The 20634-nt window shown below is 35.4% G+C and overlaps 1 protein-coding gene across 2 annotated transcripts; it reads right to left on the reverse strand.

The window, feature by feature from the left end:
- Positions 1 to 8076: 8076 nt before the first annotated feature.
- si:dkey-13n15.11 (NACHT, LRR and PYD domains-containing protein 12) lies at positions 8077 to 20570 on the reverse strand. 2 transcript variants are annotated; one of them, XM_056746352.1, is made up of 15 exons: positions 20434 to 20570; positions 19913 to 20192; positions 19693 to 19839; positions 19471 to 19593; positions 19238 to 19357; positions 18391 to 18513; positions 15985 to 17880; positions 15724 to 15897; positions 15336 to 15509; positions 13052 to 13222; positions 11937 to 12110; positions 11686 to 11859; positions 11388 to 11561; positions 9161 to 9207; positions 8077 to 8936 (listed from the first exon to the last, which is right to left on the reverse strand). In XM_056746352.1, the coding sequence occupies exons 2-15, from the start codon at positions 20173 to 20175 to the stop codon at positions 8386 to 8388; spliced, it is 4311 nt and encodes a 1436-aa protein (XP_056602330.1). In that variant the 5' UTR covers positions 20176 to 20192; positions 20434 to 20570; the 3' UTR covers positions 8077 to 8385. The 2 variants fall into 2 exon arrangements, with proteins under 2 accessions (XP_056602330.1, XP_056602331.1); XM_056746353.1 differs by lacking the exon at positions 19238 to 19357.
- Between the last annotated feature and the right edge of the window lie 64 nt (positions 20571 to 20634).

The following is a 20634-nucleotide window of genomic DNA, read 5'->3' on the forward strand; positions in this document are numbered from 1 at the left end:
CACATATATTACACAAGTGTTTAGTTTAATTACAACAAAAGTAACTGTAGTTAAATTTCAGAAAAAATATGAGTAATCCCATACTTTACTTTTCATGGGAAAAGTAATTCAATTACAGCAACTACTTACTTAGTAACTAGTAAAACACAACACTGGAAATAACAGAAGCAATTGGAACGACATAAGGGCAAAAAAGCATAAGTGCAAAAAAAACGCATAAGGGAGTGAAGAAAATGGGGTGCCAATTCAGTGAAGGTATTTAGGCCAGGAGCAGAGTCTTCAATTTGATACGAGCGACTATAGGGGTCCAATGTAATGTAATGAAGAGAGGAGTAACGTGCCCATGGCGCCCCCTTCGGTTCGTTGAAGACCACTCTGGCCGCTGCATTCTGGATCATCCGTAGTGGTTTGGCTTTGCAAGCTGTAGCATGCTCGGAGAGGAAAGGACTCATTTTCTTAATATTCTATCTAAAGGATTAATCTACATGACCGGGTGGCGCTGTCAACCTGATCTGTGAAGTGAAGCTGATCGACGATCACCACTCCCAGGTTTCTCAACGCAACATTCGCTTTTTTCAGTCATCATTGTGTAGCGTTCCATTATATTATCACGCTCTTATTCATATAAAGCCCTTTAAACTATTTATGCGCGATTTGAAGTGGTTGTAATGACACGTCAAGTATTGATTGACAGCTTCTGACTGTAAATGCTGCGTCAAAATCTGCCAGATAGCGCACAAGTACTAACTTCTCTTTCGTGCTTGAATCTACAAAAACACACAGGATTATGCCAGAAAGCACATGTTGACTAGTATTTTATCAAGCAGTCTTCAACCAGTTAAATAAAGTCTAATATTAATGCAAACAGTAGTGAAAACAGGAAGCGCATCTTAGACCTGTTAAGAGCTGGAGGGATACGGCTACGGCCGAACGTGGTGCAAAATCTCGCGATATAATTACAATAAATTACATTAGCTTACACATACTCTTACACCAACCCTGAACCTTTTTTACGATAAAAAAATAATAATCAACTGTTTTCAGCGTGACAAAAATAATATGGTATTGAAATGCGCATGCCCAGTGGACGTAGACGTATCCCTTCTAGTCAAATCCCTGCTGTTAAAGGGGCCGCGTTCTTAAACGTGCTGCTGTAACTTATCTCACTAATGTTAATCAAATATCAAAAGAAAGGAAGAATTCAACGTGATTTTGTAGATTTAAAGAGGATTCTTTTGTATTTCATGTATTTAGCAGTACAGACTGTAAAGTGTCTGAGATCTTGATTTTCTGTATATGATGAAGGGCACACTTATAATAATGGGTTTGTTCAGTAGAATGTATATATATATTTAATAAAGACATCAGTTGCAAAGCCAACAATATTAGAATGTTGGCTTTCATTCATAACATGATCCTGTTAAAGAAATGTGTTATTTCTACATTCATTTGGAGATAAAATGTGAAATTATTATAATGTAAAGTATATTTATAAACATCAAAGCTGTGATTAGTTAGTTAATTGTTTTAATCGATTAACAGCACAAAAATAAAAATGTTAAACAAAATACATTGTGTATGTTTAATTTCACTATACGTGTGCGATTAATCATAAGTTCACGAAAAGGATGCGATTACATTTTTATAATCTTTTGACAGCCATACCTTAATTATATAGCGCCTTTTGCCATTTTATTTGTAACAAAGCAACTGTACATAAAACATATTGTGACGATAAACGAAAATTGTAAGTTATACAAGTAAAAAAAGGCGTAATTTTCAAGGACAGCACGTGGTTAACACTTCTGGTATTGTACATTTCGGACTGTACAATAGCACGTATGTACAATTATGAGGACAATCAGAAAATAACTGCTTGTAAAAGTATGCATATTGAAATCTTGACTTCACATAAATCTGGATTTTGTGCCGTTTAATGCTCGATGTTTGTCAGTCTCTGAGGTCAAGATATGGGAAAATATAATGCATTTGTGTAAATGATTCGAAATGGCTTGTCAATATTAGTGATGATGACACGAAACAGTTGTTAGTGTCATGATTTAACTATTAATGACTGAATTAAATACAAAACCAGAGACTCAAAACAACTCCCGACACAGTTGTGTCTGAAAGTTGAGGATAACTCAAGGATGGAAAAAGAGAGCTCCAAAACTTGTTCAGGTGTGTGCATCTTATGATGGACAAACTGACCGCTTGTTGAAAGGCTTTACTTTTGTGCTTTTATGGGTCCATTTGAATCTTTTACCAACTTTTGTGCAGTAATGTATGTCAGTCTCCAAGAACAAAGCTAGAGCTTAAAATATAATTACTTTATACTTGATTAGTTATAATCAAAATGTGAATATGTCAATTAGTGACAAGCATTGTCATGATTTAACTACTAATGACTGCTTTAACCACAAAACCACAGATTCAATTCAAGTTCAGGATCAAAGAGACAAGAGAAGTGAGGTAAGCTTGAAGAAATTGTTACACTTTAGTAGTGGCTTCAAATACAAGTTTCCATCCTGACACTGAAACTGAGTTTCTGTGTGTTAACAGGCTGATAATAACTCGGAATCATCGGAGCAAAATAGGATGGACAAAGTGAGCTCCAAAACTAGTACAGGTGTGCAGTGAATTTTTTTTTGCTGTAGATATGGATTGGTTATCTGTCCTATCATTTCACAAGCTGGAACTGATATTGATGCAGCACTGAAACGATTCTGCACAGGTTATTTATTTTGATTGTCAATATGTTTTTTTTATACTTTTTTGAAAGTAAAACATTTAATCAGACTTTAGACTAAGTTCTCTAAATAATTCTCGGTATTTCTTTAAACAGCCTCTAAACTGAAGGTTCTAGTGGTGCTACATCACACTTTTGACCCAGAGAAAAGTGTACCAGACAGCAGCAGATGTGTCAACAGGACAGATATACTGACAGTGGACTGTCTGTTCTATGAAGACACAGGATTACTGAAGTGTCAGAAGAATGATGATGCAATTGATAGAGTTGTTAAATGGTTAATAGAGGAGGTATTAAATAAAACAATCCAAAACAAACAATTGAAACTGTTCTGAAATGTTACTACTAAAATGTTAATATTTTTTATGGCATGGAAAGAAAATTGGTGTCGATGTACGTCCATGTAAGAGAGGGTTAAAGTCCCTTTTGTTGTTCAGTTTAATTTACTGGATTTGAACATATCAGACCTTCTGCTTTTATGTAAATATAGGATGATATACAATACCAAGCTGTATATTATAGATTTTTTTTCTATTAACAATATAATGTGGTGTGCATAAATTATAAAGGCAAATATTTTTGTTTATCTTTCCGAGTTAGGGTTGGAAAAAAATCGAATCACTTTGAAAAGACAGAGAGACGTAGAAAGTGACAAGAAGACTAAACATTTGGAGACTGACAAAATTGAACTTCTTAAAGATAAAGATGAACTACAAAAGAAAATTCAGGAACAAGACAAACTTCTCCAGAAAAACTGTCGCAAACAACCAGAGAGAAACAAAAACAAATTGTGGAGAACAACAAAGAACTATAAAATATGAAAAAAATGAAATTCAGCTGAAATTCACCTCTCACATCGCAGCAACCTCTCAAATTTGCAGGTATCAGGAAATCAGACTGTTCCTGTAGGAGCCTGTTTCTCAGCTGCTTGTCCAAGCTCTGGCATATCAAGACCGGACTACTGCATTTCTCTACTGGCCGGCCTTCCAACCAGCATTCAAGCCCTTGCAAATGATCCAAATGCATCTGCACGTCTCGTTTTTAAACAGCCTAAAAGAACCCATGTAACACCCCTCCTGATTTTACTTCACTGGCTGCCAGTTGCCGCTCGCATCAAGTTTGAATCTCTGACACTGGCCTTCAGAACAATAACCTTTACCTTAACTCACTGCTCCAGGTCTACATCCCCTCCTGTCATTTTCGGTCTGAAAATGAATGAAGCTTGGTTGTTCCATCACAGCGAGGAACCAGATCGCTTGCAAAAACCTTTACATATTCGGTTCCCCATTATTGGAATGAACTACCATCCTCCACCCGAACTGCAGCATCCTTCACTAGTTTAAAAAAACTGCTCAAAACATTTCTGGTCCACATTTATTTGACTAACCAATAACTCTCTAAGTCAAAAAAGAAAATCTCTCCTTTGCTTCCTCCACCTTTAATCCTCCTAGTAGCATGGCCTTGTAAACAAACAGGATACTGATTAGCTTGTTGACAAAATGTTTGCTCTCCTACTTGTCGCTTTGGATAAAAGCGTCTGCTAAATGAATGAATAAATGTATATCAATAACTTTATATTAATTCATGAATGGTGCAAAAAAAACTCAGTTCAAGTAAGTTACATTATACGTCATTGAAGTCAAAAATCTCCAGTGGAAATGTTTCACAGTAAATATTACATAACAGTGACAAAATACAGGAATGTTTTGACATTAATTTTATTCATAATTATTGACATTCGATTAATCCGATACAGTACACACAAAAATGCTAGGTTGTTTGAATCCAAGGGAAATTAAACTAGAAAATGATCAAGTAATTTGTAACTTTTAAAGCCCTAAAAACATAATTTATAAAATTATTAAGTAATTTAACCTAGCAGTCAGGTTTGTCTGCATTTGTCCCAACAATGGGTCCAAACACCCTAGTATTTTTTAGATTGCATCATATAATCAATAAGATATTCTGAAAATGGAGGAGATTTGGGGGAGAGATGTTTGAGGAACAGCTTGAAGTGAAGATGGTTCTCAAATCTCAGAGCTGCTGGAGAAGATGATGGAAGGAAACACATAAAAAGAAACAGCAGTGAGATCTTCTTGCAGAATGAAAGACATGTGAAGGAAAAAGAGGAATTTAATTAAACCCAGGAAGATTAAATCAGGCTGGACAGGGAAGAACAGAAGGTTAAATGCAAATTTATAGCTGTTATCAGTAGTTTAGAAGAGCTTGAAAAGTGAAGACCTGGATTGTTGGCAATTTAATGCACACACCTCTGTTTGATCCAGATATAAACTCGGATTCAGATGAGTGCAACCTTTTTAGGATATACTCCCTATATCAATATGACGCAACTGTGATGTGTTGTCACAAAAGAGCTAATCAAAAGAAAATACAAACAAAATTTAGTATACATTTTAATTCCTGGTCAGATGTTTTTTTTTATTGTGACCTTTGCTATTGGTCTTTACCCATTCAAATAGATATGGGCGCAGTGTTGTATAACTGAAATACTGTGGCTGCCTGAGTGACATTTCAAATATAGCCGCCTAGGAATTAAATACATCCATAAATTTAATTAATATTGATGAATAGAAAACAACCTACAGTCCTAATGGAGAGAAGTCATAAGAGTATTATCATTAATAATTGCTGTGCTTTTAAACATCATCTCAGAGCATCCAACTTGTGTCTAAATCATTTGAACAAGTATGTTTTATGCATGTTTTCACACATATCCATGGGCGCCGTAATGGGGTGGAAGGTTAGGACGATTCTAAGGGCCCAGGCTGATTTAGGGCTGTGGAGTTGCCGATTAACAGTTTTGGTAGCAACAAGAGTGTCAAGGGGAACCATTTAATTCTGTAATAAGTTTTGCAGCTATTTTTTATGTATATGTACTTTCCAGGTTAGTGTTAATGATTAGTTTACAATAGATTATATGGACACGTTAACAGACATTTTGTTTTTCTGGTGTAATTTAATAGTTTCATGAGTAGATTGTAACTTGCACCCTTTCTTTATTTCCATAGTTAGAAGTTGTAGTGTGCAGGAGAGAGAGGCAATGGAAAGATATGCACGATTGACAGGTAACTACAGTACCACTTTAATGATTAGTTCAGAGCTAACTTACCAGCATTTGGCATTGGCATCCGTGACTTAAAGTTTTGCCTTTTGTCTAAACACAAACATAATGTAGCAGAATATAGAGATATTGCAAGTACCTGTATTGCCTTAAATTCAAATCTGCTCAGACATAATCTATGGAGAATGTTGCATGTAGTATTGTGCATTTTCGACCTCAAAAGTAACATAGCCACATGTTTTTTACCTCTGTATATTAACTTTTTCTAAATACTGACCATTAGTAATCTGGGCCCGAATTCACAAAACATTATATCTTAACACTTAGAGCTCTCTTAAACAGCAGTAAAAGTTTTTACTGAAGAGTTTCCACTTAAAACCTATTCACAACGCTGCTGAGAGCAACTTTTACAAAGGAACAAAAGAAATCTTAATCTAAGAGTAAGGGTCGGGGTTGACCTTGTTGCTATGGATGAGGTCAGCAAATTTACTGACCACATGTGATTGGCTAATAGAGGATGGGTCTCTGTCAGTCATTTAATCCTGTAAATATTATGGAATGAGGTCTCATGTTAACATATTTAAGATAAGATCTTGAAATAAAAATGTAGTCATATTCAAATAAAATATTATATAATATACAATGATTGCCGTATTCAAATGAAGATTATAAAATATACACTTACTAATTCAACAAGTAAAGAGTTAATTTACAGAAACAGATAACAATTTTATTTGTTAGTAAAATGTTTACGTTTCAAGGTAGACTGCCGATGTTAAAGCCATTTTAGGATTTCTGTGAGTTGGTCTTAGGAGTCCTTTTCACTATCCCTAGCATCTCACAGGTTTAGGAGCTAGTTTTAGTGCGAAAACGCTTTGTGAAATATTCTTAGCACAAAAATGTAGGAGATCTTAAATTAGGACAGACATGCCCATTATAGTTCCTCCTAAATCAGCTAGTTAGGAGCTACTTTTAGCCTTAAAATGTTTTTAGAATACGGGCCAAGATCACTCAAAACATCTCAATACCTTGTTTCAATAGAAGCTATCTTCATACCAAATAATTTTACAATTAGTTTAAAAAGCTACGTTAGCATCTAATAATAATCATAACATAAAACCATTAAAAAATATATTAATTTGTTTTAAATAAAAGGTCAACAGTAAGAATATTCTATTTTCAAAAATGATGAACCATTCTACTATTTTTCTCCCATTTCTAGAAAGAAGAAACAGCATAGAGCTGGATCGTCCAAAGAGCAGGTTACAAGTCTAATATACTTGATTATACTATTCACTTGATTTATTCTGGTTTACAGAGGCAATTCACAGCATAAATATTAATTCGCAGCAGGAAGCATCATTCTATTGGAAAGAGCCTGGAGAGTTAGAGAATCAAAGAGCAGAAGGGCACTTTCTGACAAAACCAAAAAACACTTGTCAAATAATTGTATACACCTCCATTAATAATTTGACAATGAAAAAACTGGCTTTATTATGTGTGTTATATCAGATAAGGTAGGGTGAAGGACAGTGGGCAGTGAGTCTGTCTTTTTATCAGTAGACTTCTTTGTCATGTGGAGATGGGTCATGGACTGCATGTGAAGATTGAGAAGATTGTGGCTGGAACACCAAAAGATTCTGAATAATAGCATAGCTGAGCTACAGTCATTGAGCAGTTGTACAAGTCTAATCACTGATGCATCATTAAAAATCATCATGCAAAAAAATTCAAATTGACTTACTAAAGAAACTTGCTGAATGTATATACATTTCATTATTAAAATACATTTATATGTAAAAAATGTTTACTATATTTTTTATATCTGCATAATTGTTCTGCCCATTTTTAGGCAGTTTTATTCTTTGACCCGTTTTAATAATTGTTTATTTGTTTTACTTAACGTTCTCAAGAGGGCAAAAATATGTTATTACTGCAACTGTAAATATACTTCAAGTAAATGTTAAACACTTGTATAAAAGATGTGACACTCTTTATTGCTACGAAAATCCTTTAAAGTTTTTTGTAAAGCAAAACACATGCATCAAAAAAGACAAACAAGGACAGCTTGGATTGTTAAATAAATTGCAATATTATATATTGAAATGTAAGTCTGGTGCATATGACACATTTTGTTTTAACAAAATGTTAAATTGACAATGTTAAAATTGTACAAATGTTATTTGTAAGTCACTTTGGATAAACCTGTCTACGAGTGTAAATAAATGTAAAGAAAAAAACTAGACATTTTCTTAAAACTTTTAATAAACTGGGTAAAACTGAAAAAATGAGCATTCAGTTTGGTTTAATTGTGTGAAAACAGTGGAGTAGGGCGTGCAGCCCCTTGAAAGTGTCACTTGCTAAAAATACTGTAACTCAATTTAATGTTTTCCACTTAAAGGTGTTTTGAAATAAATACATTGCCAAGTGAAAACTAAATGGAAAAAAACGAAAGAGGCATACATGGAATGATATAAAGTGAAAAAAAAACAGATAAGTATATTCATAACCGCTCCATATTAGTGGACATGTGTTTTTTCCAACAGAAGACATTTTAATCTAATACAGACTGAAGAGCCACTAAAGAGCCAGAATAGAGACAAAAACCTGCATAGAGAGGCTCAGTGAATGTGGAGTAAAATGTGTGTAAATGTGTCAGTCTGTGCATGTCAGACATACTGTAGAAAGACAGAGCACCAGCCGTCCAGTCCAGATACACACCAACTATTTTAGAACGAAATGAGGATGAAGGTGGACGAATTTTAATTCTCTTATTATCATGCCAAGCCTCAAAGCTGTTTTCAGCGCACAGAAGCATCCAGGACTGTTCATTGTGTCCAAACTCACATTCCTTACTCTTTCCTTTCCTCCTGATCGCCTTATATGACACTGAAACACAGACCTTACTCCTGCCACTCCATTCAATCTCCCATGAACAGCATGTAGGTAGACTCTCTCTGCACAGAACCTGAGGAAAGAACTCAAATCTCTCAGGATGATCAGGATATGACTGTTCCTCTTCTGCGTGTGTCACGTGCGTGTCCTCCTCAGACAGAACAAGATGTTTGTGTGCTGTGATGGGGTCCATTGTGAGCTTGCAGGCATCTGTTTATAGCAATGGAGATTACAGAACATTGATGATGAATAATTATAACAAAGTGATGATGACACAGCAAAACATTAACGTCTGTGGGGGTTTGAGGATCACAGACGAATAGAAGTCAGTGACAACTAGCTGAATGTTCTTGTAAAGCTTAACGTTTTTGCAAACAAATCAAATGTATTTATTTACAGTGAGGCTGATGCTAGGTATATGTGAGAAAACTTACATCTTCGAAATCCAGCAGCAATCCTAAAATGTCCCTCATATTCCACTCTTGAAAAAAAAATACACAATGTCACAATTCCATGTTTTGTCATTTTTTGATTCATTGTGTTGTGTTATTACATTTGCTCTAGACTTGCATGCACAAAATGAGTAAGTACACAAACCACCTCAAAAGGCATGTTGTCACATACACAATCCTCTATAAAATAGCATGTGACATATTCATAAATAGTAGTTGACCTAAATGTGTGTATTACACTAATTTACGCTACCAAATGTATATTCTAACAATGATAAAACTAAATCAAGACAAAAAATCTGTAAAAAAGAAAGTATAACCACCTTTCCTTTAGGACTTTAGGATTCGATTATGTAAATATATTGTCAGTGAATACTGCTATACAATTATTTTCATTGATTGAAGTGTCTAATGCATAACATTGGCTTTAAAATATGTATTTGATGTATACGAGTGGCATGATTTTAGTTGTTGAGTTTAGGCTAGTTTGATTGGCCACAAGGCAACACCTGGAGGGTTTTTCTGCATAGGAATTCACTATCACTATCACAAACTCAAAATAGCTATCTTTTGCCTTGTTTATGGTTGTTCAAAATGATCAAACCGTAAAAATTTGTTTTTATTGAGTTGTAAAAGTTGTTGGTCATGAAGATGGGAAATGTGGGTATTGACTGAAAAAGTGAGATAAAAGCACCTGGCAATGAGGTCGGGAGGAGCAAAGTAGGATGAATTCCTAAAATGCTTAACGTGGCTTAATGTACCTAAACAACGACCAGGGAAGCCCAAATTTCTGTCAAACCTTACTTGTAATAAACAGTACAGTAGCTGCTGTTAAAAGGAAATTTTCTTATGTACTGGATAAAGTGAAAAAATCCTGTTAAGCGTTTCTACCCCCGAAAAGTCTATTATGAGGAAACAGCTTAACTTAAAATCAGAGCCATTGAAAGAGATGACTCCCATGGAACAGTTTTTTCACTGCAATGGCTTTTCATGGAGGCTCTCAATAGTTCCCGGAAGTTATTAGTTACACATGGAGCTGCGACTAATTGTGACAAACTTTTAACCCAGTTAAAGAAAAAGATGAAATAAATAAAGCATTTAAAGACAGACATTAACTTCCTGGAACTATCAGAAGGCTGGCGCCAAAAATTTTTGAACTCCTGTGGCAGCGACACATTTTTCCTGGTGGTTGCTTAAGCACATTAAACCACGTTAAGAGTTATAGCAGGTTATCCTACTCGGCCCCTCCTTTTTTCAGTCAATACTAGCATTTCTACCTTCATTAACAACAACTTTTGCTACACAATAAAAACACCTCGTGGTTTGATCGATTTAGACAAACATAAACAGATTCAAAATGCCTATTTTTTGCACTGTGATGGTGAATTTTTATGTAGAAACTCACTGGCTGCACTCCAGGCTGCAAAGATTAGCCAAGTAACGGTTCTTCTACCAGGTAAAAAATAATACTGGCTACACTTACTTTTACCTTGCTAGCTAATGTATTTTACTTCTTATTTATTTTGGTCGTTGTCAGAAATATTCTGCAGGGACTCTATTCTTTGCGGGTGTTTACATGAAGTTAAGTTTAGGCCATAAAAGCGGGCATGCGCAAAAACGCTTGCTTATGTTGTTGCTTTGAAAGCGTCTATAGTCAAAAATTCATGTAGAGCTAAAGAGAAAGTGACCTTATTAAGCAAAGGAACAAAGTACTGTTTACTATACATGCAGCAATTTAAGTAAAGTTTTGGTGTTACTTCAACAGTGACTGTCAGACTATTACAACATAATATTGCAACAAAATACATATTTGACTAGAGTGATATTTTCGCCATTTTAACATTTCAAAATAAAAGAATAAGTGGCATCATATGGTCACTTCCCTCACAAATCATATTTTAATTCCAGTGTTCTTTTGTACTGCAGTTCCTCCAGAACCATTTGTGACCCTGCTTATGAGATCACGAGCATCAAAGTTTGATTTCAAGCTTTAATTTCACTATGATTTCAATCTTTGACATATCAAAGATATCAAAGTTATAATGTTACACAATGTTTTTTAACATTATGTTGATTTTGAGCTGGGTTTTCAAAGGCAGAGCCTCATTTTTGGTATGTATGCATATTAATATTTGTAGCTATACTGTAAGCAGAGTGTGTTCAAGATTAAATACACACAACTAGATGAATCTTAATAGTCATAACATACTTAAGTGTTTCTAATTTGCAGGTTGGATCCTCCTTTCTCTCAAAGAGCAACCGGCCGACAGACTCTCCTGTGTCATTACAGCTCAGGTTCAGGTCTCTCAGGTGTGAGGGGTTTGACATCAGAGCCGATGCCAGAAAAGAACAGCCTTTCTCTGTCAAAAAACAGCCATATAGTCTGCATAGACAGACAGTTAAAAATGTTTACTATGTATTTACTGTCACATCAGACGTTTTTTAAAGCATCCAAAATGTTACAACTTTAAAAATCAGATGAAGTGAAATTTATTGTTCATAAGCACCTCAGTATCTCCAGTTTACAGTTTGAACTCTGTAGTCCCTTAGAAAGCAGCTCAATTCCTGAGTCCTGCAGGTCATTCTTGTTCAGGTTTAGCTCTCGCAGGACTGAGTCTTTTGACTGTAGAACTGATGCCACAGATTCACAAGACCGATGGGTGAGATTACAGATGGACATTCTGCAAAAACATAAATCAAGAGAACTGTAAGAGACCTATTTGATGTAGAGTTCAGTATCAAAACCGGAAACACAAACCTCAGTATTTTCAGTTTACAGTGTGGACTCTTCAGTCCAGCGGACAGCAGCATCACTCCAGAATCCTGGATGTCATTGTTACTAATGTCAAGATCTTTAAGGTGACAGTTTGCAGTTTGAAGAATGGATGCCAGGGTTTCGCAGGACTCATATGTGAGATTACAGCTACCCAATCTAAACAGAAACACATCAATTAATACAGTTTCAGGGTTTTTCCTGCATAGAGGAATTGGAGAAGGCCGCCTCCGTCAAATGTCCTCAATTATGTTAGGTGTCTTCACAAGAAATGTGGCATGCATGTACCAGACTGTCATTTGTAACCGCAGTTGCATCATTACGCCACAATGGAGGCGCTGTTTCATTATCAGCACACTGAGGCTCTAAAAAGAGTTGCAGAACAAGAGCTAGCTATGTTTCAAGGCTGTTTGTTTTGCATCAAAGTACGTTTGTACTAAAAATTAAGATTACGTACATCATTATAACGTCTCTAGCTGTCTAGTTGGGATAGCGTATACTGCACACAGCGAGTTCGCCGGTACGAACGCACATTTGCGTTTAGAACGACTCGCACACGAATGACTCATTTGAACCGATTCATATAAACTATTGAACTTTTCAGTCACTAAATGATTCAATGATCTCTTATATTCGCTCAAGTACACCACAGAGAATGCAAGATGTGAATGAGCTTTGCTCATTTAGTAAGACTGGTTAATTCAGTTGGCTATTGTGGGCTGAAAAGTTAGTTGTAAATGATAAAAAAGCATTATTTGATTGAACAAACATTTCAGTTTTTTATAAAAGTCATGTATCTAATAACAAAATAATTTTCATTTTCATCTAATTTTATTACAGCTTTTAATATGTCAAAGTCACTTTGGTTCAGCCACTTAAAGGTACGGTAGGCCTTCGGGTGTGTGTGTGTGTACAAGATCGGGATGGCACCACCTCCGCCTCATTTTGAGGCAGGAAAAACCCTGAGTTTTACTCACAATGTCAAAGAATCTTCACAGTGCTCTACCAACAAAACGCATCAAAACGCATCAACTAGAAATGATGGTATAACAGGATCATAGTATATCAGGACAATACTAAAAAGGATCTAAAACACAAACCTCAGTATCTCCAGTTTACTTTGTGAATTATTTAATCCATCTGCGAGCAGCTTCAGTCCTGAATCCTGCAGGTCATTGTTACTCATGTCGATCTCTCTCATGCTGTTTGATGACTGTACAACAGTAGCCACAGTGTCACAGGACTCATTACTGAGTTTACAGCCAGACAATCTAACAAAACAAGACATAAAATAATATCTTTATATACACCAAGTGTTTTTAAAAACATTTGTCAGGCAGTCAACTGTTATGACTGGCATTTGTAGTCAAAACATTAGATATTGATTGAAAACCATCTGCTGATATTTTCCTTAAACAAGTCCAGACATCAGAATAATATATATACTACGGGTCAAAAGTTTAGGATTATTTACTCATTTTTTATTTCAATGATTTTCCACATTTTAGAATAATAGTTAACCCATCAAAATCATTGAATAAATCTGTTGTAAATGTGGGATTTATGTTGTGACTAAAAGTATCCAAAATAAATGAACTCTGTTATATTTTAGGATATTCCAGTTGGCTTTTTATCATTCAGCTTCTTCGAGTCTCAACCTGGGAAGCTTTTTAAATAGTACTGAAGGAAATTCCTTTTTTGCGAGACTCTTTATTATTTATTCTGAGAAATCCATTTTATAGATATATATTAAAAAAATGTATACATCAAGTTATACACCTTCAGATTAAACGATTTTTAAGATCATGAGAAACATTTTTGTCAACTTTTGACCAGTAGTGTATGTCTATACATGTGTCTTTTATTAAATGTGAGGTAAATATACATGTTTATGGATGTATTTAAAATGGATAGGTTTGTAAATTTAACATACATCAAAAGACTTCTGAAAATTAAAATGCACAAACCAGAGGCAATAATCCTCAACAAATGTAGAAGGGATGGCTCTTTATAGAACAACACTGCTGTCCTTCTAATACCTTCTAATATCCATATTTCGTGATTTTTATATTTTTATCAATCAATTTTTCATTATTATTATTAGTCACCCTTTATGTTTGTCACTGGGTTTTGCAAATATCTAGCCAATAAAAAGTATTAAAAAGAGATTGTCAGCTCTAAGAACAGTATTTAATCATTTAAAAAGTATTAGTGTTTTTCCATTTCCTGAAATTTGAATATCAGATGTTTCATAAGGACATTAATGATAAAACTTTTACTATATTTTACTTTTTATGTTCCCATTTTTAAAAAATATGGACTTTTATGGATGTGACAAATCTGAAAGGGACTGATTTACCTGACTATAGACCTTTTCATCGGACATTCGCGCACTCGCCTGACCCTCAGTTATCTTCTGTTTTGTGTTTTGCTATTGGCTAATGGTACAACAATTTATATTCTATATAATATATGTTAATATTAATTTATATTATTATTTTACTTTGTATTAAATAAACGATTTGTTGAATTTAGTTGTATGTTCATTTCATTAAATAAACATTGTTTTGAATGGGTCCTGAAGTTTTAACGCCTTTAAAGAAACCAAATGGTGCAAAGAAATCTAGTGGTTGAGCTTGATATGAGAGTCTATATTCAAAATATTGGAGAGACAAGTTTAGCCAAGCAACAGTTCTTCTTGGTTTCTTTTGATTGTTATAAGAAATAATCTACAGGAACTCTATTGTTTGTGAATGTGTACCGGAAGTTAAGTTGAGGTCACAAAAGTGTGCATGTGCACATTGCGCAGTCATATTTATTTATGTTAAGATGAAACCATCTATAGAAAATCATGCTTTAAAAATAAAAAAATGATTATGGGTATTTAAATCATCATTATTGACACCTGATCTTGTCTGTATGGTGAAAACCTTTGGTGTAATGGTAAGAAACCTTTTTATTTTAGAAATGAAGTGACATCTACATTTTTTAAAAAAAAAATGCATTTTTATCAGGCTGCTTTGTTGATGTTCTGTTATTTCACTTGTATGATAATGAAAAGAAAAATTGACATATATGCATTTGGCAGACACTTTTATCCAAAGCTATTGAAGTGAAATTACTGAACCAAAATGTACGAGCCTGATAAACATGCTCATGTGAGAATATTTCAGATGGCACACAGAGGCTTTTTCATCTGAACTCTTCAAATCTTTGGATGTGTGCATCATTTTCTATGCCAAAAACTGACCTAAGAATGTGTGAACCATCTCTACCTACAGTTTTACAGGCACAGGAAGATCTGTTGTGTATTGCTTTAATTTTCGCCTCAACAATAAGTTTCATTTATTTTCAATATCTAATTTGTGACTGTATATAGCTGACCTCAGTGTCTCCAGTTTACAGTGTGGATTCTTCAGTCCAGCAGCGAGCAGCTTCACTCCTGAATCCTGCAGCTCATTGTTACTCATGTCGATCTCTCTCACACATGTGTGTGCTGTCAGCAGAGCAGATGACAAACTTTCACACGACTGTAAATTGAGTTGACAGCATTTCAATCTATATAGAAAATGGTTCAGAGAAGAACATTATTGTGCTGAAGGTCATAACAAAAATCTCTTCGCTTCATTTTATACAACAGTACAAACACGGTCACTAAGAAGGTTGAGATGCAGTTTACAAACTATGGTTCATCGCTAAAGTGTGCTTTCCTGTTTGAACTCTATACATAATATATGCTAATATTATTTTCCGAATATAAGTGATAACTGACCTCAGAATCTCTAGTTTACAGTGTTGACTCTTCAGTCCAACAGCGAGCAGCTTCATTCCAAAATCCAGAATCTCATTATTACTCATATCGAGTTCTCTCAGAGGAGAGTTTTCTGACTGCAGTGCTGAAGCCACAGTTTCATACGACTTGTCTGTGAGATTAAAGCCTGCCAAACTAAAAAATAATACAACATGAAGTGATTTCGACAGATTCAATTTAAGATGGCGCTCTCCGTCTGAAAAGAACTTCTTATAAACTCACAGTGCTCTTCGGCAGTTCCTCACAGCAGGTATCAGTCTCCTTTGAGCCTCCATGGACGTTGTGTTGTATGTTTTGAGGCTTAACTCATCCAACACATCTTCTGACATAAGGATCATTTCAGCTAAAGCTGAACAGTGTGATGGAGAAAGATATTTTACTCTCGCTTCAGATTTAAAAGAAGCTTGAATCTCCTCAAGGATCGAATTGTCCTTCATTTCGAGCAAACAGTGTGACAGATTAATCCATCGTTCGGGACTAACGTTCTGCTTTTGATTCAAGTTAAGACTTAATCTGAGGTTTTTGATCACCTTCTTGTAGCTTTCCGGGTCGTCCACCTCACACGTGAGCACACCTTGGAGAAGCTTCTGATTCGACTCCAGAGAGATGCCGTGAAGAAATCGAAGAAAAAGATCCAAGTGGCCATTTTGGCTCTTTAGCGCTTCTTCCATCACACCTTTCAGAAACATATCGAGCGCAATGTCTCCTTCGGGCTGGAATCTGATCTTTGCTCTGCCTTTTTTCTTCTGAAACATTTTCAGAACCTCCAAATTTCTGCATAAGTAGCTGGAAAACACATAAAGTGCGGCAAAGAACTCTTGAAAGCTCAAGTGTACAAAGCAATAAACCGTCGCTTGATAGATCATAGATTCCACTCGGAAGATCTCATTGCAAATCCCAGAATACACAGAGGCCTCCTTGACATCTATGCCACTGTCTCTAAGGTCCTCCTCGTAAAATATGATGTTACCCTTTATCAGAGATTTGAAAGCCAGTTCAGCGAGCTTGAGAATCAAACCGCTGTTTGACTGCAAGAGCCATTTTGGATCTTCCCCATTTCGCAAATCACTCTCATCATACTTCTGTCTTTTCATACTGAACTGAATGATCAGGAAATGTATGTACATTTCGGTTAACGTTCTAGGAATTTCTGCGCAGTGATCATGTTGCAGGATGTATTGAAGCACGGTGGCTGTAATCCAGCAGAAAACTGGTATGTGACACATGATGTGAAGACTTCTCGTTTCTCTTATGTGTGAAATAATTCTGCTTGCTTGTTGCTGATCGGTGATTTTCTTCCTGAAATATTCCTCTTTCTGGGGATCGTCGAATCCCTGAACTTCTGTCTCACGACTGATGTACGACGGAGGGATCTGATTGGCCGCTGCTGGTCTGGATGTTATCCAGATGCGAGCGGAAGGGAGCAGCTTTCCTTGGATGAGGTTGGACATCAGTGTGGACATGGATGATGTTACAGACGCATTGGAAACTTTCTCGCTGTCTGAAAAATTCAGTGTAATCCTACTTTCATCTAGACCATCAAAAATGAACAAGATGCACAGATCATATATCTTTGAATCTAAACCACGAAGCTCAGGATGAAAGTCCAGCAAAAGGCTGTGAAGGCTGTATTGGACATCCTTCACCAAGTTTAGCTCTCGGAAAGGGAGTGCAAACAGAAAATCAAGATCCTGATTCGATTCACCCTCAGCCCAATCCAGAATGAACTTCTGCACAGAGACTGTTTTGCCGATTCCAGCGATGCCTTTGGTAATCACAGTCTTTATTTTTCTGTGTTTTCCCTCACAGCTTGGTTCAGATATGGGTTGAAAGATGTCATTGCAGTTGATCGGAGTGCCTTGTAAGCGCTCGGTTTTGGCTTTCGCTATTTGCACGACCTCATGTTCTTCATTCGCTCCTTCAATCTCTCCTTCTACTATATACAGCTGTGTGTAAATCCTGTTCAGGAGGGTTTTGTTCTCATGTATGTTGATTCCTTCACGTAGGGTCTCGTACTTTTTCTTCATGCTGGTTTTGTGATTCTCTTTGACTCGCTGTAGGATGTCATCTGCTGGTTTGTAAGAGTTCTGCTGCAGCTCTTCGGTCTCCTGCTCCATACTGAAATAAGAGAAAATATAAAGCAATATGTCATTGGTAGATTGTTTAGGGAAAAATAATGTGTGTAAAGGAGTTTGTAGAAATAAGTTATATATGTACAGTATGTTGTGACCTCTATATTCCGCTAGTTAATGTATTGGGAAAAAATAATAGATGTAAACTAGATAAAATAGAAAAAAATCCCAGAAACTGTAATATCTCTGCACATTTTATACTGAAAATGTTATGAGGTAATAGTTGTCAACCGTACATCCTAATCTATAGTTTTACTAGTCAGCTTGCTGACTATTCTGGATAATTGGTGAAATACATGCAATTTTTCCCAGTGTAATAAAACATTATGCTTCTAAGGGTAATTCATATATCTAAATATGTACTAGTTTAATGACAAGACAAGGCTAAATTATAAATAAATATATACAGTAAATCTAATTTTACATATTAATAAAATCCTCAATACCATTTCCATACAGTCTAATCTATATTTATTAATGTGTATTAATAACTCACATAGGGAGAAAGGGTTCTGCTTTAACACTGAATTTAAGAGGTTCAGCCATTGATCTGTCACTCTTAAATGACACACAGCTTGGTTGTGGAGATGATGCTGCCTGGAACTGGCAGAGAGCAGCTCTGAAAATATAGAAAAAAAGTTGCATATAAAATCTAGTATATATAATATAATTACACAGATAATCAAAATGCTCCATATAGTTTGCATACCATCTTAAGACCCCCTTCTTATAATATATTAATATATTCTATTTCTGGATGTTCCGCAACTGAAATTAATTGGCCGAAAATAGCAAAAAAGCATGTTTGGGCAAATAAGTGAAATATGGTTGAATAAATTTTACCGAACATGAATGATGTGATAAAGCGTATGATTTATTATTGCTGCAAAACTGAACTGAAATGGTTGTCTGTCAGCTCAGTGTGCATTGTTGGCATGGATGTTCTTTTCTTTAAATCATTTTGCAGTGTAGCCTATAATAATCCAGCAGTTTTTGTTTATTCATACTTTTGGCTTATGTTAAATTAATCTATTTAATGAACTTTTTTATTGTAGGCGAAAAGAGTGTTTATTACATATTTTTAGCAATAATACTGTTTGAATATGGGAGAGGGCTCAATTTTTTGTATATTAATTTACTTTAATTTACTCAATTCTATTTCAAGTTGAAAAGCAAGACAAAACATAAAAAGCACATTTTGAACAATCAGATAATCAAATATTAAAAAATTGGCTAAATAAATACAAGAAATGAAAAAAACATGTTTGGTATTTGATATTTGTGTTTCATTTTTATTCGGCTTGGTAAGAGATTTAACTACGTTAACTATATTAATATCTCACCTAGGGTGAAAGGGTTCATTAACACAAAATTTAAGAGGTTCAGCCATTGATCTGTCACTCTTAAATGACACGGAGCATGGTCGTAGAGATGATACTCTGTCCTCCTCACTTTCTGAAATACTGAAAAGTACAGATAAATTAATATAAATGTATTCTATGACTTTTTCATAAAGTCCTAAAACTCTCATCTTATATGTTATAAAATAAAGTACCCATCTTAGTAATGGACTCACCTGTGGTGAAACGCTTCTAATGTATCACTGAATTTAAGAGGTTCAGCCATTGATCTGTCACTCTTTAATGACAAACAGCTTGGTTGTGGAGATGGTGGACTGTCTTTCTCTCTCTCTAGATTACTGAAAATACAGATAAACACAATTTCCACAAAGTCTTAAGACAACAATTTTATATTTATTACTACTGTACATCCTCATAAGGTGCGTTAATGTACTCACCTGGGGTGAAAAAGCTCTGTTGTATAACTGAATTTTAGAGGTTCAGCCATTGATCTGTCACTCTTTAATGACAAACAGCTTGGTTGTGGTGATGGTGCTCTCCGGAACTGTTGGTGAACAAAACCTTCCTTCACACTTTCTGAAATACTAAAAAAACAACTTTGTATATTCCTGGTTATAATTATACATATATATTGTGCAGGTATGTGAATGTACTCACATTGGATGAAAGGGTTCTCCTGTATCACTGAACTTAAGCGGTTCAGCCATTGATCTGTCACTTTTCATAGACACAAGACTCAGAACGGGAGATTCTGGTCTCTGGATCTGATAGTGAAGATCAACATCCTCCTCTTTCTCTCTGTTAAGAGACATCTTGGAAACAGCATCATCCTCTCTTTCTCCAAACAGATTCGTTTCACATGAAACATCATCCGCTTCTTTCTGACAAACACGTGTATTGAACGGAGTCGCTTCATCCATATTAAGAAACTAAGGACCTGAATTTAAACGTGAATCATCAAACTTGTAAACAAACTTGTTGAGGTGAACAGTACAACTACCTTTGGGTGTTGCATGAAAAACGATTGTTTCTACATTATAGAACATGTAACTACAGTGGATTACTTCAAGAAGTTGAACTTTAGACTCTCTCATGTGTGCTTGTATCGCATTTTAACTATCAAGTTAAACAGATATCGAGAACGATCGGGGACAACATGTTTTAAACGCTGAACCTACCGTTGCATGTGAACACATTTACAGATTCTTGTGTTGTGTCAAAGTCCCGTCTTTCTTTGCATCGTAACGTACACCGTTATTTTTATTTTGTTATCACCGACAGGAACTGTTGGTACAGATATGGCTGCACGTCCACGTCTTTATTATAGAGCCACCTAGTGGTTCCAAAACGTCAGGACATGTACTTTATTTTTGCACGAA

Source organism: Triplophysa dalaica, chromosome 4 (assembly GCF_015846415.1).
Source record: "Triplophysa dalaica isolate WHDGS20190420 chromosome 4, ASM1584641v1, whole genome shotgun sequence".
In the NCBI taxonomy this organism is placed as follows: domain Eukaryota; kingdom Metazoa; phylum Chordata; class Actinopteri; order Cypriniformes; family Nemacheilidae; genus Triplophysa; species Triplophysa dalaica.

What these genes read in the sequence shown, in the direction of transcription:
- si:dkey-13n15.11 (XM_056746352.1), bottom strand. Translation starts at nt 20,175, where the DNA reads ATGGATGAAGCGACTCCGTTCAATACACGTGTTTGTCAGAAAGAAGCG. An exon ending in GGAGAACCCTTTCATCCAAT is followed by an intron (nt 19,840 to 19,912) that starts GTGAGTACATTC and finishes TTGTTTTTTTAG; the next exon opens with TATTTCAGAAAGTGTGAAGG. An exon ending in ACAGAGCTTTTTCACCCCAG is followed by an intron (nt 19,594 to 19,692) that starts GTGAGTACATTA and finishes CTGTATTTTCAG; the next exon opens with TAATCTAGAGAGAGAGAAAG.